General features: G+C 38.7%; 1 protein-coding gene across 1 annotated transcript in view; it reads left to right on the forward strand.

Annotated features, from left to right (window-relative positions):
• The window catches only part of LOC150086038 (DNA repair and recombination protein RAD54B-like), a 354517-nt gene that overhangs the window by 246662 nt on the left and 80004 nt on the right, over positions 1-27851 (forward strand). Inside the window, exon 20 of the mRNA XM_090374778.1 lies at positions 17625-17797. Coding sequence (XP_090230904.1) covers positions 17625-17797 — 173 coding nt within the window. The remainder of the gene's footprint in view (positions 1-17624; positions 17798-27851) is intronic.

Consider the following 27851-nt stretch of genomic DNA (forward strand, 5'->3'; position numbering starts at 1 on the left):
AAAGCAGTCGTGCATAGATTTCTTGGAAGAAGGGAAGGAAATAATTATGAATCTCTTTACTGCAATGTTATAAAGATATGGACTACCAAATGCTTCAGAAGCCATCTAACAGATCAACAAAGCCCAAATAATGGCCAAATTCATATGGTGGAATTGCCATGGATTCTGACAGAATGTTGATGACATCATGGCCTTCCTACAGAGGTACAAGCCAATATAGGATGGACCTGCTCATAGTGGAGTCACCATCTTAGTGGGCAACAACCATACCCTTTTCCAACTAACCCCTCTTCCAACCACCACCATAGAGGCAGTTGCCATTTGCCACCTGGGATCAACGTCTCTTCTGTTAGCATTAGCATTAGCAGAGGCATCCGATACAAGAAAGCAAGCTTATGCAGCATCAGCCAAAAAAAAAAAAAAAAAAAAACCTCCTATTTCACCCCTCCATTCATTCCAAATGCCTGTCCATGCAAATTTCACACATCTATTCTACAACTGTCATTCTTCAATTTGAATCTGTGCCCCCTCAGGTTCTTAATCTGAGCAAGAGGAAGAATCCCATGAATTCAGCTTGCTCAACCCATTCAAGGCCTTATACACCTCAATCAGATCACCTCGCAGGTGCTGCAATTTGCAGAACTTAAGCCTTTCTTGGTAAAAGCTCCCCTTTGTTCCCCTCACCAATCCTGTTGCCCTTCTTTTTACTCGTTCTAGCAACTCTACATCCTTCCTTAAATGAGGCCTCCAGACCTGTACACAGCACTCTAGATGTGGCCTGACCATTGCCTTGTACAACAGGATAATCACCTCCCTGTCTCTGCTAGCAAAATTCCTATATATATATATATATATATATATCTCATTGACAAGACTCCGTGATCTGTTCTGGCAGCCCATCTGCACTGCTCAGCTTCGTATTTGACTACAAAATTACCCCCAGGTCTTTTTCACTTCCCTGAGTGTAGTACCACACAATTGGTATGTTTCTCTTGGGTTATTGCTACCCATATGCAGTACTTTGCATTTGTCAATGTTAAACTTCAGTTGCCACTTCTCAACCCATTTGCCCAACTTATCTAGAACCAGTTGGAGTAGCATACTGTCTTTACTGTCATTAACAACCCTGCCAACCTTTGTATCATCTGCAAACTTTGACATTAATCCTGATATACCTTCATCAGTATCATTAATGAATACACAAAACATGGGGGCCCAGCACAGAACCCTGGAGAACTCCACTAATAACATTTGTCCACAAAGAGCAGTGTCCATTGATTCCACTCTTTCGTCTCCCACTCAACCATCCCTTTATCCCTTGTAGTAACTTACCCTTAATGCCATACCTCTCCAATTTGTACAGCAGTTTTCCATGTGCAACAGTATCAAAAGCTTTCCTGAAATCCAAGTATATGATATCAAAATTATTTTTGTCATTCAGTTCCTTTGTGACCACATCGTAGTATCCAATCAAATTGGTCAGACAAGACCTCCCTTTAACAAACTCATGCTGTCTTAACTATTACTGCAGTCTTGTCTAGATGATTTTGCAATGCTTCTTTAACCAGTGACTCCATTATTTTCCCAGAACAGAAGTTAAACTAACAGGTCTATAGTTACTTGTGTCACCTTTTGTGAACCCCCTTTGCAAATTGGTGACACATTTGCACTCTTCCAGTCCATGGGCACCTCCCCTGAGTCCAAGGAAGCTCTCATAATTATGGCTAAGGGTTTGCTTACTTCCTTTGCCTCCTTTAATATAACTGGATAGATCCCATCTACCCCAGGTGCCTTCCTTATGTTTAACTTCAACAGTTTCTCCTCCACTTTGCTTTCAGTTATTACAAAATCACTTAGCTCCCTGTTAGAGTTTGATAAACTTCTGGCATTCCCCTGATTGAATAACACCCTTTCATTCATTAAATGCCTGAATTCTGTCCCTTGGACCATGAGGTCCAAGGGGCAGGATTCAGGTGATGGTTATGGTATCAGGGTAGTAGTAGTAGTAGTAGCAGCAGTGGCATTTGATGCAAGAAAGCAAGTGTATGAGCTTATGCAGCATCAGCCAAAAAAATAAATAAATAAATAAATCACACCATTCCCTCCAAATGCCTGTCCAGTTCCTCCTTAAATTTATTCAACCTATCAACTTCCACAACGACAGATGGAAGTTTGTTCCAGCAATTAACCATCCGCTGGCTAAACGCAAATTTTCGCACATCTAATCTACATCTGTCTTTTCTTAATTTGAATTTATGCCCCCTTAGGTTCGTAATCTGAACAAGTGGAAGGATCCCATCAGAATCCAGCGTGCTCAACCCATTCAAGGCCTTATATACCTCAATCAGATCACTGCGCAGGTGCCTAGTCTCCAGCCACTGCAATTTGCAGAACTTAAGCCTCTCTTGGTAAGAGGATCCCTTCATTCCCCTCACCAATCTTGTTGCCCTTCCCTGTACACGCTCAAGTAAATCTACATCCTTCCTAAAATGAGGCCTCCAGACCTGTACGCAGTACTCAAGGTGTGCCTGACCATTGCCTTATACAGAGGGATAATCACCTCCTTTTGCCTGCTAGAAAAATTCCTATATATCATTGACAAAACCCCATGACCTGCCCTGGCAGCCTGTCTGCATTGCTCAGAAAACTTCATATCTGACTGCACAATTACTCCCAGGTCTTTTTCATTTTCTACCACCTTAAGTGTAGTACCACACAGTTGGTACGTTTCTCTGGGGTTACTTCTACCCATATGCAGTACTTTGCATTTGTCAAGGTTAAACTTCAGTTGCCACTTCTTAGCCCATCTGCCCAAATTATCTAGATCCTGTTGCATTAGCACACTGCCATTACTGTCATTAACAACCCTGCCAACCTTTGTATCATCTGCAAACTTCGACATTAAGCCTGATATACCTTTATCAATATCATTGATAAATATACAAAACAACAGTGGACCTAACACCGAACCCTGTGGGACTCCACTAATAACATTAGTCCAAGAAGAGCAGCACCCATTGATTACCATCCTCTGTCTTCTCCCACTTAACCATCCTTTTATCCATTCTAGCAACTTACCCTTAATACCATTCTGCTCCAATTTGTACAATAGTCTTCCATGCACAACAGTGTCAAAAGCTTTCCTGAAATCCAAATATATGATATCAAAATTATTTTTTGCATCCAGTTCCTTTGTAACCACATCATAATATCCTATCAAATTTGTCAGACAAGACTTTCCCTTAACAAACCCATGCTGTGTCTGAATTATTGCTGCAGTCTTGTCTAGATGATCCTGCAATGCATCTTTAACCAGTGACTCCATTATTTTACCCGGAACAGAAGTTAAACTAACTGGTCTGTAATTACTCGTGTCACCCTTCGATCCCCCTTTGTGAATTGGGGATACATTTGCACATCTCCAGTCCGTGGGAACCTCCCCTGAGTCCAAGGACGCTCTCATAATTATGGCTAAGGATTTGCTTACTTCCTTTGCTGCCTCCTTTAATATAACTGGATAGATCCCATCCACCCCAAGTGCTTTTCTTATGTTTAACTTCAACAATTTCTCCTCCACTTTGCTTTCAGTTATTACAAAATCATTAAGTATCCTGCTACAATTTGATAACCTTCTGCCATTTTCAAACCTTAATAATTCCTCATGTGTGAATGTAGATGCAAAATACTCATTCAGTTTGTTTGCTATCTGAGCAGGATCATCAACAGTCGAACCATCGATGTCAAGTGGACCAATCAGATTCATCCCCTTCCTTTTAGCGTATATATAAGTAAAGAAATCCTTGCTGTTTTTCTTAGCATCTTTTGCCAAGGATTTCTCGTAATCTGCCTTCGCCTGCCTAACCTCCTTTGTCACCTGATTACAGACTAGCTTATATCTGCCATAGGCTTCTGAGTCGCTTGATAATTTATATGCATCCCATGCATTTTTCTTCTCTATTATGAGTCTCATTAGTTCATTAGATAACCATTTAGGCCTAAACCTTGAACAATATTTCTTAATAGGTATGAAACTTTTAGTAGCTTCCACGATTAATTCCTTGAATGCTTCCCACTTAGAATTTACTGTTGGTAACATCGTCAGTTTATCCCACTGTACAGAATTTAAAAACTGTCAGAGACCACTGTACTCACCACTGTACTGTGGGTAGTTCTGGCATCCCACTCCTTAGCTCATTTACTGCTTGCTGGGTAGTGGGCATCCCATTTAGGCTCTGTGATGGGTGGAGAACTCAGGCACTGAACCAAAATAAAAACTAATATGTGAATCCTGATAATCTAAACCTTTCTTCTGGGGCTCAACATGGTCCCTACCAGAAAATAATGAACACAGAGACACCACCACCTCAGCAGAAAGCCCAGAACTGAAACTATATCAGGTCCAACACCTAGATACCTCATAATCCATTCCACCGGAAAGAAACCTATAGGGAAAATTTCAGCTTTCTTTGAAAGGGAGGGTTGCCGGGCACTCCTAAGTCTGTGAAACAGCTGCATTCTGGGGATATCCTCATTGAAACCAAGTGTGATAAACACTCAGAACAGCTCCTTTGAACTGCTCCTATTGGGAGAATGCCAATTGTAACCCCCCCACAAGACACTGAACTCATCCTGAGGCATGATCTCCGAATCTTGAAGTGTCTGAAGAGGAGATTTTCGGAACCAAAATTGCAAGTAGTAACAACTGCAAAGTGAATGTTTGTATGCAAGGATAGGAATCTAATCCCAACTAGAAACCTCATCCTTACTCATAATATGCCAATGGCTCCTAATGAGATTAAAACTGGCCATCTGAACTGCACAGTATGTCTATAAGTTCCAAACCCATTAACAGGCTTCGATTTTCACAAAACCCTGGGGAACTCCACTGGTGAATGCCACTGGTGAAGTGTTACAAAATGAATATTCACAAATGGCTTGCCATAGTGCTCTTGCCTTAGTGCTTCATTTGGTACAAAGGACCATGAAATTACATCATGTTCAGCTACAAAACCTACCTGTATTAATTGCCAAGGAGAGCACCCTACATACTCTCAGGTATGCCAGAGGTGGAAGGAAGAAAAAGAAATAAAAGACTTAAGGCAGAGATGAACATTTCATATCAGTAGACCAGAAAAGTAGTTCAACCAGTAAATAGCAATAAGGCAACATATGCTGGAAAGGTTGTCAAGAAATGTTCTATTAAGCCTGAAATGGCTGTACCACTGGAACTGTTATGTTATTGTCTGCTTTACTGATTTCTGATAGGCTCTGTGAATCCAATATCAATACCTCTTGTGTTCTGGCATTACAGAAATCAAGTGGTAAAGTAACAGTACAGAAAACCCAACCAGCTATGGCAGTACAAGAAAATAAATGGATGTCGAAACTAAGCAGGTACGTGATGAATCAGTCTTGGAAACCTTTGTGGAGGAAGAAATGGACACCCAACATACTTCCCCAGAAAAGAAAAACCCAAGACTGAGAAAAATAAGCCCTCAGCACTTCAGAAGCTGACTGATAGATCCACCAATCCCAAGTAATGGTTAGTGAATACCAGCAAAATATTAAATACATCAAGGCACTCCTGCGAAGCACAAAATGGCCTGCTTTTGCTTACAGGAGACTTATCTAAAAGCAAATGATGACCCACCATGTGTATGTAACGTTACTATTATGCATAAAGATAGAACTGTGGTTGGCCCTGCTCATGGAGAAGTTGCTTTCCTCATGAGTAATCAGGCCCCTTTCAGCCTTCTCTATTTACAACCAGCATAGAGGCAGTAGCAATTTTCATTCAAGTGGGATTTTAATTACTGAATTTTCCGGCTTATAAGATGCACCCTAGTTTTGGCCACATATTTTGGAAAAAATAATAACCCTTCTATTGCCTCCGTAGCCGAGTGGGCAGGAGCGGGACTGCAGTAGCACACGCTCTTTGAGTAGACCGGGGGTTCAAGCCCCTGACTGCTGAATACGGTCAATCTGCCAACCCGCACTGGACCAGCATGTCAGATTATGGTCCATTTCCCTCAGCATGAATTGTTGAGGAGGCTTCCACCCTGCAGTGGGTTGATAATGGCTGCACTTGACTTTACTTTTACTTTTACTGTTTACAGTGAAACTAAGAAGTGATCTTTTACCGACTGATGTAAACAAATATGGCGACATGGCGTGATATGGGACGTAATCAGGGGGTAGGTAGATATTAAAAATAAATTAAATGGAGTTACATTTATTTTTTTTAATTTTTTTATTAAATGGACTTACAACATGGAGTTTATATTCAATTCATAAAACACAAGAAATTTTTAAAAATATTTATTTGTTCTAAAGATTATGAAATGTCTGACATTTTCATTTATCCTTAAACCCTAAAAAGCCATTACTGAAATCATCATAATATTCAAGATATTCAATGTCACCATCGTCCATGTTATGAGCGATCTCTGAGTCAGATGAATCTGTTTCCTCATACAAAAGGTCGTCTTCCGTGCCGTCAAGAGCATTGGTTATGCCACACTTCTTAAACGATCGTACTATTGTCTCCATTTTAATTTCATTCCAAGCATTTTTGACCCACTGGCAAACCTGTACAATGGTAGGTCTTTTGATGCGCCCTGTTGATGTTAGTTCATGCTGTGGGAGCATCATCCATTTATTCCATTCTTCACGCATGTAGTCCTTGAAAGGCTTATTTATTGATACATCCAGGGGTTGCAATTGACCCGTTAACCCTCCAGGAATTACAGCCATTTGCATGTTTAAACTTTTTAATCTTATCTTAGTACAATTAATTAGGTGAGACCGGAACTGATCCCACACGAGAAGCGATGGCTTCTTGCAAAGTCCACCAGGAAGGCGTGACCACCTTTTCCAGCCAAAACCTCACACCATGCTCATCCATCCATCCTTTGGGGTGAACTTGAATAAAAACTCCTGCTTGAATGCTTTCTTTCAGCATTGTTTTCCTTTTAAATATTAGTAATGGTAGTAACTTGGTACCATCAGCACAACATGCCAGCACTGCTGGCGCCTCCATAGCCAGGTGGGAAGGAGCAGCAGTGCGTAGCACACGCTTCTTGATTAGACCGGGGTTCGAGCCCGTCACCACCAAATATGGAAGATGCGGAAAGGTCAGGGAATGACCACCGCATATCCCGGAGCAATATGGCCTTAGTTGCTAATGCTTCTAAAAACCAAATAACAACAACAACAACCAGCACTGCTGTAAAATGGGATTTCTCATTGCCGGAAGTTTTAATGGTCACAGATTTAGCACCTTTAAAATCAACTGTCTTATTAGAGGGAACGTCAATAGAACTTCATCCATATTTGCAATTTGACTAAGTTTAAGGTCATTTTCTTTTCTGACTTGGATAATATATCAGTGAAAATCAATAATTTTGTTTTCGTACTCCTCAGGCATTTTCTGTGCTATTTTTGTTCTTGTTCGCATCGCTAATCCGTGTCTCTTCATAAATCTATAGCACCTGTAAAGTCATCATGCCCTCTTGCAGCTGCCCTCGATTTAGCTTCAGAAATGATATTTTTAGTCGTTACCACAATACCTTGGCTCCTCTGATCTGTAACCCACGTCTTCATCTCATTCTCCATTTCCTCCCATCTAGCTTTTTGCTTGCGAAGGTTGTGTTTTGACTTTATTGCTTGTCGAAGTTTCTCCTCTTGCTTTCGCCAGGCACGTACCATTTTCTCAGTTGGAGGTGGTCCAAAATGTCTTTCAGCAGCACAGTTCCCATATTGCTTTGCAAATTCTATTACTTGTAATTTAAAGGCAATTGTGTAGCAATGCCGTCTCAACAACTCCATCATAACAGGGTGTCCTGAAATTTATAAAAAAATTATTGATAAAGAAAATAATAATAATAAAATTAAATACGGTAATATATTTTTCTCAAAATAATGGTATACACTTGAGTAAATGTTCAACCAATAATGAAATGTTTGTTTCTGAAAAAAGCTGACAGAAGTAACATAACAGAAATTCTTACTCACCCTAAGACAAATATGGGCGTCACTTTCTCTTTGTAAAAGACAGTTGGAATTGAAAAATCCCAATCCAGTCTAATTAGCCTGCCATACCATAAAAGCGCGAGATCATAGAGGAATATCATAAAAGTGCGAGATCATATTATAGAGGAAGCAAACACATGGGAAAATGAAACAAGTTTTTACTTACGTCTGATTGTGAGATTCATATCACGCAGATTTCAACAAATTTTCCACGAAAAAAAGATTACTGGTATGTATTGTTGCCATAGATTCTAACCACTGATAATTGTTAAAAATATATTTCAATAGATAAATCTTAAGTAAAATTGGTGTGAATTTCAAAGGAAAGTTTTCAAAACTCAGTTTACCGGCACTGCGTCATCGAAAATGCATTTCCGGTAGTCCTTAGGCCTAATCTGACATTGACCATGTAAGACGCAGGGTGATTTTCCGAGTATTTCTTCGCGAAAAAAAACGCGTCTTATAAGCCGGAAAATACAGTAACAGTCTGTTCTATCATATAGGTTAGTGCAAAAGCATCATTTTAACATAGCCATCTACCAAATTAGTTAACTTAATTAATTAATTAAATTGGCATCATTTTGGTTATATTTCGTATTGCAAATGCCTTCACGAGTTGCCATGGTATTGTATTACCCTGAATAAGTAACACTTCACCAGTGGAGAAGACTACTGTTACTTATTCTCAGCAGATGGCACCATTTAAAAGCTTGTTGGCTTCTCCTCGGTGGGTGGGCAGGTACCCTGGTGTTGCAGTAGTGAAACCCAGTTAGCATTATTAGCATTAGCATTAGTAGAGGCATTTGATGCAAGAAAGCAAGCTTATGCAGCATCAGCCAAAAAAAAAAAATAAAGTAAAATAAATAATAAAAAATAACCACTTCCACTTCACCCCTCTGTTCGTTCGAAATACCTGTCCAGCTGAGCCTTAAACTTATTTAGGCTATCAACCTCCACCACAAGGGATGGACGTCTGTTCCACCTACCAACCACCCGCTGACTAAAGGCAAATTTCCGCACATCTATCCTACATCTGTCTTTCCTCAATTTGAATTTATGCCCTCTCAGGTGATTATTCTGAGCAAAAGGAAGAATCCCATCAGCATTGAGCATGCCCAAACCATTCAAGGCTTTGTACACCTCTATCAGATCACCTCGCTGGTGCCTAGTCTCCAGACACTGTAATTCGCAAAACTTAAGCCTTTCTTCGTAAGAGCACCCCTTTGTTCCATTCACTAATCTTGTTGCCCTTCTCTGTACTCGTTCCAGCAGCTCTACATCCTTCTTGAAATGAGGCCTCCAGGCCTGTATACAGTACTCTAGGTGTGGCCTGACCATTGCCTTATACAAGGGAATAATCACCTCCTTATCCCTGCTTAGAAAAATTCCTATATATCATTGACAATACACCATGAGCTACTCTTGCAGCCCATCTGCACTGCTCAGAGAACTTCATATCTGCCTGCACAACCACCCCCAGGTCCCTTTCATTCTCTACCACTGGCAGTGTAGTACCACAGAGTTAATACGTTGCTCTGGGGTTGCTGTTTCCCATATGTAGTACTTTACATTTGTCAATGTTAAACTTCATTTGCCACCTCTCAGCCCATCTGCTCAACCTTTCCAGATCCTGTTGCAGCAGCATAGTGTCAGTAGTGTCCTTGACAACCCTGCCAACCTTCGTATCGTCTGCAAACTTGGACATTAAGCTTGATATACCATCATCAATATCATTTATAAATACAGAGAACAATAAAGGACCCAATACTGAACCCTGAGGGACTCCACTAATAACATTAGTCCACGATGAGCAGTGTCCATTGATTACCACTCTCTGTCTTCTCTCCCTCAACCATCCCTTTATCCATAGCAGCAATTTGCCTCCAATGCCACACTGCTCCAATTTGTGCAGCAGTCTTCCATGTGCAACAGTATCAAAAGCCTTTCTAAGATCCAAGTATATAATATCAAAGTTATTCCCTGCATCCAGTTCTTTTGTGACTGCATCATAGTATCCAATCAAATTGGTCAGGCAAGACTTCCCCTTAACAAAACCATGCTGTGTCCGAGCTATAACTGAAGTCTTGTCTAGATGATCCTGCAGTGCTTCTTTAACCAGTGCCTCCATTAATTTTCCGGGAACCGAAGTTAAACTCACAGGTCTATAATTACTTGTGTCAGCCTTTGATCCTCCCTTGTGAATTGGGGTCACATTTGCACATCTCCAGTCCATGGGTACCTCCCCTGAGTCCAAGGAAGCTCTCATAATTATGGCTAAGGGTTTGCTTACTTCCTTTGCTGCCTCCTTTAATATAACTGGATAGATCCCATCCACCCCAGGTGCCTTTCTTGTGTTTATCTTCAGCAATTTCTCCTCCACTTTACTCTCAGTTATTACAAGATTCTCTAGCTTACTGCTAGAGTTGAATACACCTCTGGCATTCCCCTCGCTGAATAACTCCTCATGTGTGAATGTCGATGCAAAATATTCATTTAGTTTGTTAGCTACCTGAGCAGGGTCATCAACAGTTGACCCATCGATATCAAGTGGACCAATCTGATTCATCCCCTTCCTTCTAGGGTTTACATAAGTAAAGAACTCTTTGCTGTTTTTCTTCGCATCCCTTGCCAAGGATCTCTCGTAATCAGCCTTCGCCTGCCTAACCTCCTTTGTAACTTGGTTACAGATCAACTTGTATCTATCATAGGCTTCTGTGTCACGTGTTAATTTGTATGTATCCCATGCATTTTTCTTCTCTGCCATATGCCTCATTAGTTCATCTGACATCCACTTAGGCCTAAACCTTGAACAATATTTCTTAGTTGGTATGTAAAGCCTAGTAGCTTCCAAGATAAGTTCTTTGAATGCTTCCCATTTTGAATTTGCTGTTGGTAACATCATCAGTTGATCCCACTGTATAGAATTTAAATACTGTCTCAGTCCATTGTAGTCGCCTTTACGAAAGCAATACCCCTTCCCTTTACCCCTAATGGTAGTTACCTCTTTGAGTAACTCCCACTTCAGAACACTGTGATCACTGCCACCTAGTGGTTCATTTATCTGCAGATTCTTAATGCATGAAGAATCACTACTGATAATCAAATCAAGAGTATTACTCCCTCTAGTTGCCTCCCGAACATGCTGATGTAGAAAACAATCATCCAATAAATCCACAAAAGCCTTGCTAGTGTGTGAGTGCCAGCCCCCAAATTCCAGTCAATATCTGGGAAATTAAAATCCCCCATTATAAGACTCTGATTTACTGGCCCACTCTATTTCTCTGTACAGTTTCTTATTATACTCATCAGAGTCATTAGGCCTATAGCACACTCCTACTCTCAATTTTGATCTCCCAATGCTTATGTCACACCAAACTGACTCGACACTGCACTGTCCAGTGATGTCGACTGGCTTCACTTCCTTGGATTTTATGTGTTTCTTAACTAATAGCATAACCCCTCCTCCCTTCCTATCCTGTCTATCCTTTCTGTAGACGTTGTACTCCCCAAATTCCAGTTCTGCATTCCTTATATCTGTGTGACACCACGTCTCTGAAATCCCAACAATATCTTCCTTTGATGTTTTGAGCAATACCTCAAATTTATTTACTAAACTCCTAGCATTGGTGTACACGCAAGTATACATGCACCTGCTCTTCCTCTTAGCCACCCTAACACAACCCATGTGTTTACTTGTACCCCCATGATTCCCAGCAGTCTCTGAAATATCCTGCATCTTATTTTCCAGGCTGCTGCTCATTCCAATAGAAGCAGTGCAAGAATCACTTTCTCCTCTGCCAGTGGCTACTGTTAATCTATTAGTCCTTGTATCCCCCCCAATCTAGCAGTTTTCCGACCCACCTAACACTGCCTCAATAGCATCAGCAAACATTCTTGCACCCTTTCTATTTAAGTGTATCCCATCCCTGTAGAAGAAGTCTCTCCTGTTAACAAGTACAGACCAGGCTGAAAAAAATTCTACCCCTTGAGCCCTGCACAATCTTTCCAGGGCCGAATTGATCGACAGGGCTCTCATCTTATACTCCCTCCTATCCTGTCTGGGCAGAATTGCAGACACTTTCAAATTCAACCCTAATTCACGGCTTTTTTTCATCAGTGACCTGTACTTGTTAAGTAATTCCACCGGTCTCCTACTCTTAATATCATTAGTGCCAACGTGTACAACTATATCACCTTTTGTGCCCTTAAAAGATGATATCCGCTCTACAACGTCATCAACCTTTGCCCCTGGCAGACATACCCTGGTCCTGTTCCACCTATCCTTTTTACAAAGCATGTTTCCCGTTTTCCTGACAATAGAGTCACCAACAACTACAGTTCCTTTGGGACCAGCGCATTCTGCCTTGGGGGTTGCCGCTGTGTTGCGTGATGACCAAGTGCAAGCTCTGGCATTGGTGTGGGCAGCTGAGAGCTTGATGGGCCCCTCACTTGTAATCCTTCGAGAGCATCCACCCTGTCCTTCAAGCTCTCATATAGGCCCATAACAACGCTGAGTTGTCGCCTGATTTCCTTACACTCCTTGCATCGCACACATACAAAGACATCCCCCATGACCGTATCATGTCCCATACCTGACTGCTCCGCAAACATCAAGCAAATAGTGCATCTTAAAAGGCTGTGATTCAGAGGGCAACTGCCCCCCTCAGTTCTCCCCTGAGCCACAGCATTCCCATTAGCTTGAGCCTTTTGCTTTGCTGCTCTGGTTTGAGTCATGATTTCGATTTACTTTCAATAAAATTTCAATTTCAGTATAAAATTAAATCCTAAACTTTTATCCCAACACAGTTATAACGCTATATTTATGATTCAGTAACGAGTGTTATCTACGAAATATTTATGTTTCAGTAACGAGTGTTATCTACTAAATATTTATGTTTCAGTAACGAGTGTTATCTACGGTTATGAAGTATAACTTCACAATATGAGAAATGCCTGATGGTGTGCAGTGATATAGACTATAAAATATTTAAGGGCAAAGGCCTCATGCTATGAGGTAGAATGACTAACATATATGTTAGTGCAAAATCATTTTAACGTAGCCATCTACCAAAATAGTTAAATTAATTAATTAAATTGGCATTTTTTTGGTTATATCTCATATTGTGAATGCCACTGGTGAAGTGTTACTTATTTGAGATAGTACAATACCATGGCAACTCGTTGTGAAGGCATTCACAATATGAGATATAACCAAAATGCCAATTTAATTAATTAATTTAACTACTTTGGTAGATGGCTACTACGTTAAAATGATGCTTTTGCACTAACCTATATGTTAGTCATTCTACCTCACATCCCCCAGAAAAACATTCTAACATCCCCCAGAAAGACCTTGATGATCTTGTAATTCAGTTGCCTCCCTCTTTCCTACTTCTTGGGGATTTTAATGGACATAACACCCTTTGGGTAGTGCTGACATCACTGGAAAGGGGAATGAGTCTTAGAACATGTGCTCACTGACAATGACCTCTCCCTTCTAAATGTGGGAACAAACACCTTCCACATGCCTACCTGTACATTTTCTGCCATTGATCTTTCTATCTGCTCTCCTCCCTTTACTTACTTTGGAGGTGGAGAACCAATATGGAAGTGATCACTTCCCCATAATAACCTGCTTACATAATGGGAGGCCACATCTTCCTTTTAAGATATCCCAGTGGAAGATTGATCGGGCTGACTGGAATACCTTTCATTATCTGGCAAATTTTATCATCACTACAGTCAGTTTAGGAGCCTATCAATGATGCTGTCATGTACATCATAGAAAGTATCGTCCATGCACCTGCAATTGCAGTTCCAAAAACATCTATCTGGTTTCTGCTATTTCCCAAACCACGGCAAAATTCAGCAGCAAAAAAAGGCAGAAAACAAAGCCTTATTCCAACAATATCACACCATAGCTAATTTCATACCCTTTAAAAGCACACATGCTAAAGGATGAGGTTTCACATTATATCTAACATCTGAGCCAAAAGGAATCCTGGATCCATTTTACTTCTTTTGTTACCCAGGTGACCAGCTGTAAGTTGGCTGAGACAAATTAATGAAGGGAAAATACACAGCACACCCCTTATCAATATCCTGGAATGGATGAATTATTTTTAGACTCAACTACAATAGCCAATACTCTTGGAAAAATATTTTCTAACATCTTGACAACATCTTACTCCCCAGAGTAAGATGTTGTCAAAAGTATTTATCAAAGATGTTGTCAAAGAGTATTTATCAAAGATGTTGTCAAAGAGTATTTATCTATATAATGGACAATTTACCATATACAAGCTGAAAATAGTTCTCACCCTTATGAAGTGCTGTTGCACCAGATGACATCCATTATGAAATGATGAAACACCTTTCACCAAAATCCTGCACCACCTGCTCTTCCTATAAAGCACAATCTCCCTTGAACAAATTTATGGACAAATTCAATGGAAATTGAATTTGTCCATAAACGGGTGCCATAAGCCAGAATATCACCAGTGGATTGACACTGACAGAATCCATACTGGCGGTCATTAATCAGATGGAATGTTTCTAGATAGTTTGAGTTGATGTTAAATTGATTTCTCCATTACATTAGAAAGAGTAGTAATTACAATAGGACGATAATTGGATGGGAGGGATTTGTTACCCGTTTTAGGAACTGTCTGGATATGACCAAATTTCCAAGCAGAAGGGAAAAAACACCTTTGGAATAAGAAAGTGAAAAAAAAAAGGATGACACAGAATATCAGAATAGGAGTAAGTTCAGGAGCACAGGTTTTGAGAACAAGTATAGAAATACCATCAGGACCTGGAGCTTTCGTAGCATCAAGATTTGTCAAAATCCTTTTGACATCCTTTTGATGGAAGACCACAGAAGGCACTGAATGCAGCATACTGGGAAAGGTGGGAAGTGGTTTACTAAGATCATTAATACACGAGTTGGAAGAAAAATAAGATGCTAGCATGTCAGCTTTATCCTTGACTGAAGTGGCAATAGAACCATCTGCTTTTGACAGAGGTGGGAACACAGATGGGCAGAAGTTATGACAATAGCTTTGACAAGAGACCAGAATTCTTGGTTACCGTTTGGACAAGAAGCAAGTTTTCTACTCTTAGCTTGTCTGTTCAAAATCTATTTTCAACTGATTAATAACTGCTTCACAACTGTTGCAAGCTTTAGTATAGGCAGAAAATGAAACTGAAGATTTAGAAACAAGCCAATTATGATAAGCAACATTCTTCTTTTGAACGGCAATAGCACATTTATTGGAAAACCAAGGTTTAGATAAAGGAGAAATTTTAGAGTGGAGTGTGGAATAATTTTACTAACATGATCGGAGCAAACTTTGACGTCAGAGGTTTTGAAACAGTAATCCAAAGAAAAGAAGAAAATAAATCTCACAGATCATCCCATTTTGAATTCTTTTAATGCCAAACAACACAAGGTTGGGAATGGCCGTGAAAGAAGAGACCATCATCAAGTAGTGATATGAGGTGCCTAGAGGACCACTCACCTCTACCATGTACTTAGAATAGTTGTTTGTGAGAAAAAGATCAAGTGTGTTGGCTGTGTGGGCAGGATTGTCTGGTATTCTGGTAGGTAAATGAACAATCTCTGTGAGGTCATTAGTAATTGCATCTCGACCAGCAAGGTCCATGTGACTAGAAAATGAAAGCCGGCTGGAGTTGTGAACATTAAAATCACCAAGGAAAATTACCTCACTGTTAGGAAAGTTGGACTGGAGAAAATGAAGTTTCAAACAAAGGAAGTCAAAGAGTTCCAAGTGATTAGTGGAGTTGGGAGAACGATAGAGGCTTGGTTTGGTTTGGTTTTTTTTTTTTTTTTTTTAAGGAGCATTAGCAACTAAGGCCATATTGCTCCGGGTCATGCGGTGGTCATTCCCTGACCTTTCCGCATCCTCCGTATTTGGTGGTGACGGGCTCGAACCCCGGTTTAATCAAGAAGCATGTGCTAAGCACTGCTGCTCCTTCCCACCTGGCTACGGAGGCGCCAGAACGATAGAGGCAACAGATGAATTTGACAGAATGTGGTAGAGAGATTTTAAGCCAGAGAAGTTCGAAAAGAAGATATTCCAAATTACTAAGTCTCTTACAGGGAATATCAGAATGGACATATCCACCAATACCAGCTTTGTTGAGAAAACCAAGTTTTTTAAATGCAGAGGAACTGAGACAATTGAATGTGAATAATTCGGACAACTGAGATGAGCAGTGGTCGAATAAAAACCGATAACTGAGATTCTCTCAGAAAAAGTACATAAGGTTTGGCAGACTGTAAGTGGAAATGGACATCATTGAGATTAGAACTGAGACAATGTATATTTGTGAAGTGACAAGGAAATGTTAGGGAGAATTGGATCTTTTCGCATATAAGTTTGCTCTGTTAGTTTGACAATTCATGGTGTATTCACTGTGGACATGCTGTATGAAGTAATGAAATTTTTGGATATGGCATATACATGGTACAAATATACCCAGCTCCTTGACATAATGTGTCCTCAATGCCTCCCCCCCCCCCTGCATACACACTACTTGGACTCCCTCTGGTCACTATCTGGAAGAGTAGAGGCAGCAAGATTATTCACTAGCTGATCTGGAAGCCTCCTAGAGAGTTACCAATAGGTTCAGTCCAGTGTACTAATTAGCAACCAGCCTGCAAACACCATTTTAGAGCTGTGCTCTCAAAATGGAAGAAAGATGGATCTCGCCATGATGCCCATCATAACCTCACAAGACATCAATCATACTGCATGATGGAAGAGATGGAGAAGGGATCCAAATCCTTTACTTGCATCGTGAAGGTGCAGGCAGAGGATTTGACTGTCACAAACTGACCGGACTTTGTCGAAATTATGTCCACTTGACTTGAGTATCTCCCAAATATCCATTCTGTCAGCATTTTAATGATGCCCATCATAACCTCACAAGACGTCAATCATACTGCATGATGGAAGAGATGTAGGAGGGATCCAAATCCTTTACTTGCATCGTGAAGGTGCAGGCAGAGGATTTGGCTGTCACAAAGTGACCGGACTTTGTCGAAATTATGTCCACTTGACTTGAGTATCTCCCAAATATCCATTCTGTCAGCATTTTAAACTCCCTTGTAGCAAGCACAGCTTGGCATATCTGAGAGAATGTCAGTGACACCCTCAAGAACCACAGCATCCTTGAGAGTGTTGTGTGTGTACAATAACTTTGGAGAAGAAAAGTTCTCATGTTAGAGCACTTAGTCTTTTACAAAGAGCACTTTGTAAGAGACTTAGTAATTTGAGCAATATAATGACCTATTAAATGAAAATACTGGTTTATAAAAGCACTTTTAATTAAACTTTGTTCAACACATATCAGATTTGTAATGTATTTATTTTATTTTTAGATATATATAGATCCCCCCCCCCATTCCAGCTGTAATTTAAAAAATAAGACCACCTGGTCTGATTTTGAGTTTTTGTTTTATTTTATTTATTACAGTTTTACTAAGCATCATTAAAAATGCGTACTAAGATTTTCTTTATGCACTGTACGTCTAATTACATTTTATTTATTAATTTTTATTTTTGCAGTTGTATTTCTTTTGAGTTCCAAAGCAGGAGGTGTTGGTCTCAATTTGATTGGAGCTGCTCGCATTCTACTCTATGATATTGACTGGAATCCTGCCAATGATTTACAAGCTATGTCTCGTGTGTGGAGAGATGGACAGACTTCTCAAGTGTATGTTTATAGATTACTGACTGCTGTAAGTGCTATTTAATATAACAGTTGAGTAATGAAAATATCTTTCTTATTTGCCTCAATTACTTCTTTTATAATCCATCTGCGTAGACATGAAATTGCATTATATTCTGATTAAAAAGCTCAGTTTGGTTGACATTACTAACTCGGTTATTATAAACTGTTTAATTATTTTTATAAAATGAAAATATGCATCTGTTTTTATGTAAAAAATACATTTTTTTATATAAAATTAATAATGGCAATGCTCCTACACATACCACACTATCCATTCAAGAATGTTTGCTCAAAAAAAAAAAAAAAAAAAAAAAAATCCTGTACTATCTGATCTTGCACCATATTTTTTTTCTTTTTCTTTTTTTTTTTTTTTAATGAAAACCCCAAACACGAGAGGTATTAGAACCTATAATACTTATTACCGTGTATGGGTTGGAACTTGAGAAGACGAAAGAAGATATTTGTTGGCATTAGACTTGAACTTATGTAGACTGTAATTTTCAGGAAATACATATGAAATATGATTGTTCCAGAAAATGACAGTTGAATGAATAAACGAGGAAGATGAAAAGTTGATTCTGTGAGTTTGAAGTTGGACAGTAAATGAATGTTGGCTGGTGGCGGCACATGTTTGGATTGTTTTGAAAGAGAGAGAGATCAGGAATTATAGAAGCCAATTCAGAAGAACACTGTCCATGGAAGTATCTGTAGAAAAGGCATGCAGCAGAAACAGTACATCTGTGAGACAGAGAGTGGAGAGAGACTGTTAGAGATGAGTCATTAATTAACCTAACTACCCACTTCTGAATGGAATCTAGAAGCCTGAGAGAGGTTTTGGGGGCATGGCCCCAGAAGTGAGAACAACATTCCATGGTAGGGCAGATTTGTGATTTGTACAGAGTGAGCAGCTGTTTGGAAGAAAAGTAACGCTGAGAGCAGAAGAAAAAACCAAGTTTTTTAGATGCAGAGGAAGCAATATTTGTAATGTGCTTGTGCCAAGAGAGATTACAAGTCAGGATAATCCCCAAAAGAGATATATCACCTTACTTAGAAATCGGAGTGCCACCAAAGATAAGCATAGGAGCAGAAGAATCCTTTTTGCGAGATATAAGACAGGACTGAGATTTAGAAGGATTGAAATCAACTAAGTTGTCTTTGCCCCACTGGAGAATTACCTGGAGATTGGCATTTAAGGAATTGGTAGCAGATATTCGAAAAGTTGAAGCCAATTGAGCAGGGCAAGGTTTCTCAAACTGGAAAGTGGAATGCAATGTACTATCAGCAAAACTATGAATAGGATTTCCGGTCAATGGAACAAGGTCATTAATATACAAGAGGACAAGAGTGAGGGAAAGAACCAAACCTTGGTGAACACCAGCATTAGTGGAGAAGTTAAAAGACAGAGCCATCTACCATCACTCACACTCACATTCAGAGAGAAAACTGGATAACCAATTACAAAAACAGTTGGCAAACCATAACATGGTAGCTTGTTTAGAAGACCTTTATGCCAAACATGATCGAAAGCCTTTCAGATGTCAAGAGCAACTGCTTGTGTTTCACCGAACTTTTCCATTGAATTTGTCCATAAATGGGTAACATAAGCCAGAATATCACCAATGGATCGACAATTAAAGAATCCATACTGGCGATTGATCAGACAGAAGGTTTCTAGGCGATTAATTGATTTCTCTATTATTTAGAAAGAGTAGAAGTAATTGCAATGAGATGATAATTGTATGGGAGGGATTTGTGACCCTTTTTATGAACTGGCTGGATATGAGCAACTTTCCAAGCAGAAGGGAAAAACACCTTTGAAATAAGACAGTGAAAAAAGGTAGCAAAGAACAAGAGTAAGCTCAGGAGCACTGGTTTTGAGAACAAGTGTAGAAATACCATCGGGACCTGGAGCTTTCTTAGCATCAAGATTTGTCAAAATCTTGACATCGTTTTGACAGAAGACCACACGAGGCATTAAACAGAGCGTGTTGGGAATGGTGGGAGGTGTTTTACTAAGATCATTAATACATAAGTTGGAAGAAAAATGGGATGCTAGCAGGTCAATTTTATCCTTGGCTGAAGTAGAATCATCTGGTTTTGACCGAGGTGGGAGCCAAGATGGGCAAAAGGTGCAGCCCATAGTTTTGGCAAGAGACCAGAATGCTCGGCTGCCATTAGGGCAAGAAGCAAGTTTTCTACTCTTAGCCTGTTCAAAATCTAGTTTGGACTGATTAATAACTGCTTTATAATTGTAGCGAGCTTTGGTGTAGGCAAAAAATGAAACTGAAGAATTGGAAACAAGCCAATTATGATTTGCAACATTCTTCTCTTGAAGAGCCTTAACACATTTATTGAGAAACCAAGGTTTAGATAAAGGATGATATTTTAAAGTGGAGTGTGGAATAAAGGATTCCATTCCTACAAGAATAATTTCACTGACAAGATCTGAGCAAACGTTGACATCAGAAGTTTTGAAACAATAATCCGACCAAGGAAAAGAAGAAAAGAAATCTTGCAGGTCATCCCATTTTGCATTCGTGTAATTCCAAACAACATGAGGTTGGGACAATCCATGAGATAAAGGCTCCATTGGAGAAGAGACAATCACCAAGTTGTGATCTGAGGTGCCTAAAGGACCACTCACTTTGACCGTGTACTTAGAAGGGTTGTTTGTGAGAAAAAGATCAAGTGTGTTGACTGTATGGTTAGGATTGTCTGGTATTCTGGTAGGTAAATGAACAATCAATTGCAAAAGCCTCAGTATTTCGACCAGCTAGGTCTGTATGACTAGAAATCAGAAGCCAGCTTGAGTTGTGAACATTAAATCACCAAGGGAAAATTACCTCACTGTTAGGAAAGTTGGACTGGAGAAAGTCAAGTTGCCAAGAGAGGAAGTCAAAGAGTTCCAATTGATTAGTTGAGTTCGGAGAACAGTAGAGACAACAAATGAATTTGACAGAATGAGGTAGAGAGATTTTAAGCCAGAGAAAATCGAAAAGAGGAGATTTCAAATTACCAAGCCTTTGACAGGGAATATCAGAATGGATATATGCACAAATACCACCTTTCATTCAAAAGGAATAATACAACGAATAATTTGGGCAACTGAGATGAACAGTGGTTGAATCAACCGATAACTGAGATTCTATCAGAAAAAGTACATGGGATTTGGCAGAAAGTGGAAATGGACATCGTTGAGATTAGAACTGAGACCACGTATATTTGTGAAATGAACTAAGAAGTGTTCTTCCTAGTTCATTTCTACAAACTGAAAGTTAAAAGGACAAATTTTGATGACGATTTAGCCATGTAGTAGAATAGAATATTATTATTATTATTGCAGAATAGGATAGTGGAAGTCAACCAGTTCACAATTAAAAACTGCCATCGGTATTTACAGCAGTGTTAGAGAGAGTGGGACGCTTGCATCTGGGGTAACCATTTTGAAGAGAACTGCCGATAAAAATGTTGTTTTAAGTATTAAGATTATTTTTTCTTAAAAATTATCTTAAAACTTTTTGATCAGACCTGATATCCTTTTTCTATTCCATTCTTACAATCCAAGTTATGCATTTAGAAAGGGGAAAAAATGTTCTCCGTAATGGCATAGATATGTTAGACAGAGCACCTCCACCTTTTATGACAATGAAGTTGCCTCAGTATTTCTCTATTTGAAATAATCAGTGCTCCCTATTGAGATAGGATGGTACTGTTTATTTAATATGCATCACTCTCTGCCTTTACAGTGAGTTCTGATACTGTCATTACTTCAAACATTTTCCTGTTGAGATCAGGAAGCGATGTTTGAAGTAGTACAATATCATTATGAAGGTGGCAATGTATCCAGTGAAATATGAGTGTCATTTACAGGAAAAAAAAGTAATTATTTGTTTTCTAATACAAACTGAAATGGTGCAATACAGAAGCAAATTGTGCAGGTGGACCATGTCCTGTAAATTTTGCCGTTTACAGAAAACACCACCCTAATTAAAGGATGTACAACTATCATTTATATGTTTATACTTTACCAAAGAAGGGAACTTTTTAAGCTCTTTAGTAATTTTCTAGTTTACCTCATCCACCTTTCTTCTGTTTGTGTGCAATGACTTCTAATACACAACCATTTCTTTAAATTTTGGGTACTGCTATTTATCTGAGTAGTTAACTAGTGTTTGAATGCAAAATAACTAATATTATTTCGCATTCAAACTAGTGTTAACTAGTGTTTGAATGCGAACTAATATTTGGCAACAAAATACACCAGTTTTCATTGATTCTGATATTCAGATAACATGATTAATGAATGTCCTCAGACTTTTTTTTTTTAGAGTTTACAAATAGAACACTTTGATTTAATTTAGAAACAAAATTATTAACCATAGTGCATTCCAGCATATTTCAGCGCTAGTTCAAACACTGGTGCTAACAGATTGTGCCACCCCTGTTAGCTTGCTGGTTCAACTTTTGTGCAAAATCTAAAATGCAAACAATTGATAAACCAATAAAAATTCTATTTTGAGTCTCAAAGTACAATTGGTGAAAAAAATACGAAAACTCTGAATTTTAGTTGCCTCCTTAATTTATGCATGATTGTTTGATGATCCCATAAAAAAATTTAAATGGAGGTTTCTGTTTATGCAGTTTCAGGAAATACATATCCAACAGCCATGTTTGTTGGCCTTCAGCCAATGCTCATATTTTAAATTGGGGCATAGCCTGGTGCAGTTGTAAGTTCAATTTTATAAATTATGCTTAAAACAGTATGAATGAAATTAGGATACATTATTCCAAGATATTTAGTGTATTTAAAGTTGATTGTACGTGAGATACTGACAGTAGATATTTATAAATTGGAAAGAATTGCTTGGTAGAAGGGATTAAAAATAATAATAATTCCTGTAGTCATAAAAGAATAAATCATGTGAATAATAAAGATAACTTTGTAAAAGAGAGATAAGATATTTGTAATAAGACCATGCTTAAAATATTGTTGCAGTAGTAAAGCATTCTATAGAGTAATTGCCAAAGGACAGTGCATTATCCTCCATGAGGATAGTTCAATGTTGTTTAATAAATGGAGTTACATATCTCTTTCAATTCTATTTATATATACACTCATGAACCAAAAAATTATGACCACCTCTGTCTCCATAAGTGGATGCATCCCACAGCACCCAGGAGCGGTGTCGCTAATCAGCACAGTATATATAGGCACAACTCAGTTTGTCACTACAAAGCTCATGGAAAGGGGAGAATATGATGGAGTTTGGACAGGGAATGATTTGCAGTGCTAGGAAGGCAGGGACTAGCATCTCAGCAACTGCAGGCATTGTCAGCTGTTTGAGGGCCTCCACAGTGAAGGTGTGGCTGGAATGGTCCAAATGGTACAACTCAACTTGCCGGATGGGGAGACATCACTGGTTGACAGTCAAAGTGAATGGCAGTTGACATGTGTTGTCAGGGCAACAGGCAGTTCAAAGTCCCTCAATTAATGGCAGACTACAACCAGAGCACACAGAGAAATATTTCTGAGTACACCATCCATTGGACACTCTTACTAATAAGCCTATGTGGGATGCAATGGAATGCAGCGTTCAGCAGTCTATACCAGTTTCTCACTTCATTGCTGAACTCCAGGACGTCCTTTTGTCCAGCTGATCCATGATACCTGAGGACACCTTCCACAGTCGTGGAGTAGATGCCACACCACGTGGAAGAGGTTATCACAGCAAAAGGTGGAATTGAGTGGTCATAATTTTTAGTGTGTGTGTGTGTGTGTGTGTGTGTGTGTGTGTGTGTGTGTGTGTGTGTGTGTGTGTGTGTGCACAAACACGAGCTTCATTTTCATTAGGCTTTGAATGGATTGAGCAGGCTCAATGCTGATGGAATTCTTCCTCTTGCTCAAATTACAAACCTGAGGAAGCATAAACTGAAATTGTGGAAAGACATTTGTCGAAGAGATGTGCAGAAATTTGCCTTTTGCCAGTGGGTAGTTGATTGCTGGACAAACTCCATCTGTCGTTGTGGAAGTTGATAGTTTGAAATGGATAAACGTTTTGGAGCGAGTGGATGGGTAAAATGGGAAGGGGTTTTTTTTTTTTTTTTTTTTTTTGACTGATTCTGTATAAGCTTGCTTTTGAACTTATCAAAAATACTGTTCTGGAGACTGAAAAAAAAAAAGGTTTAGTAAGTTTATAAATAAAAACACAAGGTTGTACTTATTTTTATTCATAGGTAACAAAACAAATTGAACTTTCAGCCACAATAACACATATGTCTAGGCCTTTACAAAAATAATTACTTATTTTTTGCTGCACTATTTTCGAACTTCATTCCTTTGCTGCCAGATTCACTGCAAGACAACTTTACATGACTTGAGTGATCAATGGAAGGGTGCAGCATCACACACACATGTGCACGCTTTAGTTGACTATGGTTCAAGCCCATATGACAACTAAATATGACTCACTCTTTTCAGCAAGAGTAGTTGTGGTGAAACCCATGTTTAGTCTCTAGAGCAAAGTTTCCGGCATCCCCCTCCCCCCCCCATACTTCTCCTTCAACCCATGCAGGGTACTAAGTACTATAGGTTTTGATACCTTTTGTGTTTGGGGTTTTCATAAAAAAAAAGTTGAGTTGGATAGGATTCAGTTTGTTGCTCTTACCTAGTTCTCATGGGTAGCAAAGTTGTTAGAATCACCGTCCTCCTTACCCCGGGTGGAAGATACCTGAGTTTGGTCCTGTCAATGACATGAGGAATATTTATGGGTCTCTTTCACATTGTGGCTGAGTTAGTCGGTTTCATGCAAAGGTAGCATGATTTTTTTCTCCCGGAAACTCTGGGTTTTTTGTCCAGCAAAACAAAAAATCCACCAGAGAATACACGCAATTTACAGGGTATACATGGAGCAATATGGTCTTAGTTGCTGATGCTCCCGAAACCCAACTACAACAACTACAAACAGCATCTTCGAGGGATGGGTCATTAGTTTTTTTTTAGTTTTTTTTCATAGTTTTTTTTTTTTTTTTTTTTTTGTACCATCATCTGAATTAAGTTTTGATGTGAACTTAAATTTTTTCCATGTTGTTTATAATTTCTGTTATGGTTGTCTTTCCAACCTCGTAAAATTTTGCTAACAAAGACCCGTTTCATCCTTTGAAATTTAAAAAAAAATTTTTTTTTTAATTTAAAATCCAAATCTTCGATTTAATTGTTAAAAATTTCTGCTTCCTTTTAAAAGATGAAGAAGACCACCATAACTACATTACGGTAAAATAAAACTCTTTAAATGTTCAGAATCTCTTCATCCCTATATCTAAACTTTGTACACTTTTTACTCCCTATCTCACTTACGTGTATCATGTTGCAATATCTGCACGCCCTGTTCTTTGTTATTTATTGACGCTTATCTTTTTTTACTGTTTTAGATTTTACAGCTCTCTTCCCCCCCTTCCCCCCCAAAAAAAGTCAGTGAACAGAAATATCAGATTACAAAGTGATATGTTTAGTTAGTACTGTATGTGTATTAATTAATTATTTCATTTAATTTTATTAATTGGTAAGGTCAAATAAAAGTATAAATTTGTGCTTTATATCTTCATTTTTATATAGTCTGTGGATTGTATTCCTCCAATTTTCTCTTATTACAATTGCCGTTTAATAGAATCAAAATTCAATTCGCAAATGCAATCACAATAACTGGCGCAACGAGTCAGCATTTATTTATTGTATTTATATATAATAAATAAATGCTGACTCAAACAGATTATTGACATTTTGAATTATTGATGTTCAGATTTTCAATGCTCTACTGTAGTTTGTAAAGCAAAACGTTTATGAAGCGGGAATGATTTTTTCTACAAATATAATGGTATGATGAATTCCAAAACAAAACATTCACTGCAAGACAACTTTACATGACTTGAGTGATCAATGGAAGGGTGCAGCATCACACACACATGCGCACGCTTTAGTTGACTATGGTTCAAGCCCATATGACAACTAAATATGGCTAATAATTGTATTGTAAACTCACTATGCAATTGTGCAAGTGTATAGATAGAACTCGGATAATCATAAGATTTATATGTCCTAAGAACAAAATCTTTATTGCAATATACAATACAAGTCATTTGCATCAGGGGAGCCATACTTTGAGCTAATGAAGCGGCGCGCCTCCGTAGCCAGGTGGGAAGGAGCAGCAGTGCGTAGCACACGCTTCTTGATTAGACCGGGGTTCGAGCCCGTCACCACCAAATACAGAGGATGCGGAAAGGTCAGGGAATGACCACCGCATATCCCGGAGCAATATGGCCTTAGTTGCTACTGCTCCTAAAAACCAAATAACAAATAACAAGCTAATGAAGCATGTGAGTAAACAAGAATGCTTTGCTTAAAAAAAATCGCTAAAACACAGAAGTTTAGTGCAACAATTTAAAGTTGTGTATAAAGAACAGTTACTTTTGTATAATTCAAAAAGAAATAACAATTACAAAAGTAACGCTTTCAGCTAATGGTTTAAATTGTTTACAGATGCAATAAAATTGTCATAAAGCCACTTATTATTAAATTTTAAAACATTTAAAACATTAAATGATTTTAGAAAGAATAACAAACAGTTTCTCCGGGCAATAAATTAATAAAACTATTCTAAAAATAAATCACCTTTTATCTAAGTTAATTCAATACATAAAACCTGAAAATATTTTATTCTTACCCATTTTACTTTTAAAGGATAATGTTTTATGAAGCCACAGAAAAGTTCATAAGATTGAGATAAAAATTCATAAATGGAGAGTGGTAAGATTTGAAAGTTTGTAAATTGGATGTTCATAAACTGGGAGCCCCTGGTAGTGTCAGAGTTCCACAAGGTTCTGTCCCCCCACATTCATTTTACCCTATGTGTCAATAATCTTTTCCTATTAACTGGAATCCTTGTCCATAGTTTTGCTAATGACAGTACACTACATTTCACTTTCAAGTTCAAAATTAGTATAACTGCAGGTTATTATGGGGAATTGCCACATATGAGAACTGTCAGCAGATATGGTTCAGATAAGAAAAACAAAAGCTCATTACGAGAAATCACTGGAAAAAATAACTGAGAATGGGAATAAGGAGTTTTTTCTCATATGTTAATGTAAAAAAAGAACGCACTAAATTGCATAGGCTCCCTTCAGGTCTGAATTAGTGAAATAGATAATCAAACCAGAATTTCAGACTATTTGAACAAGGGGAAAACATAGAATCAGATTGCTGTAAGATTAATAATAATGATCTGTGAAGAGCACCTATCATAAAAATACTGTTGAAGTGAAAGAAAGCAAGAGTTCTGGGATAGATAGAATGCATCCAGTTATATTAAAGAAGGCAAGAGAATGCATCATACAATTAGAATTGCTACTGAGATCATTACCACTAGACTCTGGAGAAGTGCTAATGATTCATCCATTCACAAGGGAGGGGCTAAGTTGGAAATGCGTAACTAAAGGCCAGTGAGTTTGACTTCTGTAGCGGGTAAGATATGGAATCTTATTAAGGATGCAATACAGAAACATCTTGATAAGAGTGAAGTCCTAAAGGGATTATATTGTGGCTTTCTTAAGAGAAAGCCTTGCCTGACAAATCTGGTTAACAAAGGTAGATGTCTCTGAAAGCAATCAGGTGTTAGAAACAATTTCAATATTGTATATCTAGATTACAGTAAAGCTTTTTATTCAATTCTTCATGAGAGGCTACTGTACAGACTGGAACATACTGGGATTACTTGGAAGATCCTCAAGTGGATCTGGAGGTAGCTAAGTGAAAAGAGATACAGGGTGGTAATTATTTAATGGGCACTCTTCAGAGTAACGGACTAATGTAGCAAACAGATTCCCTCGGGGTTCAGTATTAGAGTCACTCTCTTGTTTCCAGTTTTCTTCAGTGATACTGATGAGAGTAGGCGCCTCCGTAGCCAGGTGGGAAGGAGCAGCAGTGCATAGCACACGCTTCTTGATTAGACCGGGCTTCGAGCCCGTCACCACCAAATACGGAGGATGAGGAAAGGTCAGAATGACCA

Source organism: Mastigoproctus giganteus, chromosome 5 (genome assembly GCF_048544385.1).
Source record: "Mastigoproctus giganteus isolate SK-2022 chromosome 5, ASM4854438v1, whole genome shotgun sequence".
NCBI classification, from domain to species: domain Eukaryota; kingdom Metazoa; phylum Arthropoda; class Arachnida; order Uropygi; family Thelyphonidae; genus Mastigoproctus; species Mastigoproctus giganteus.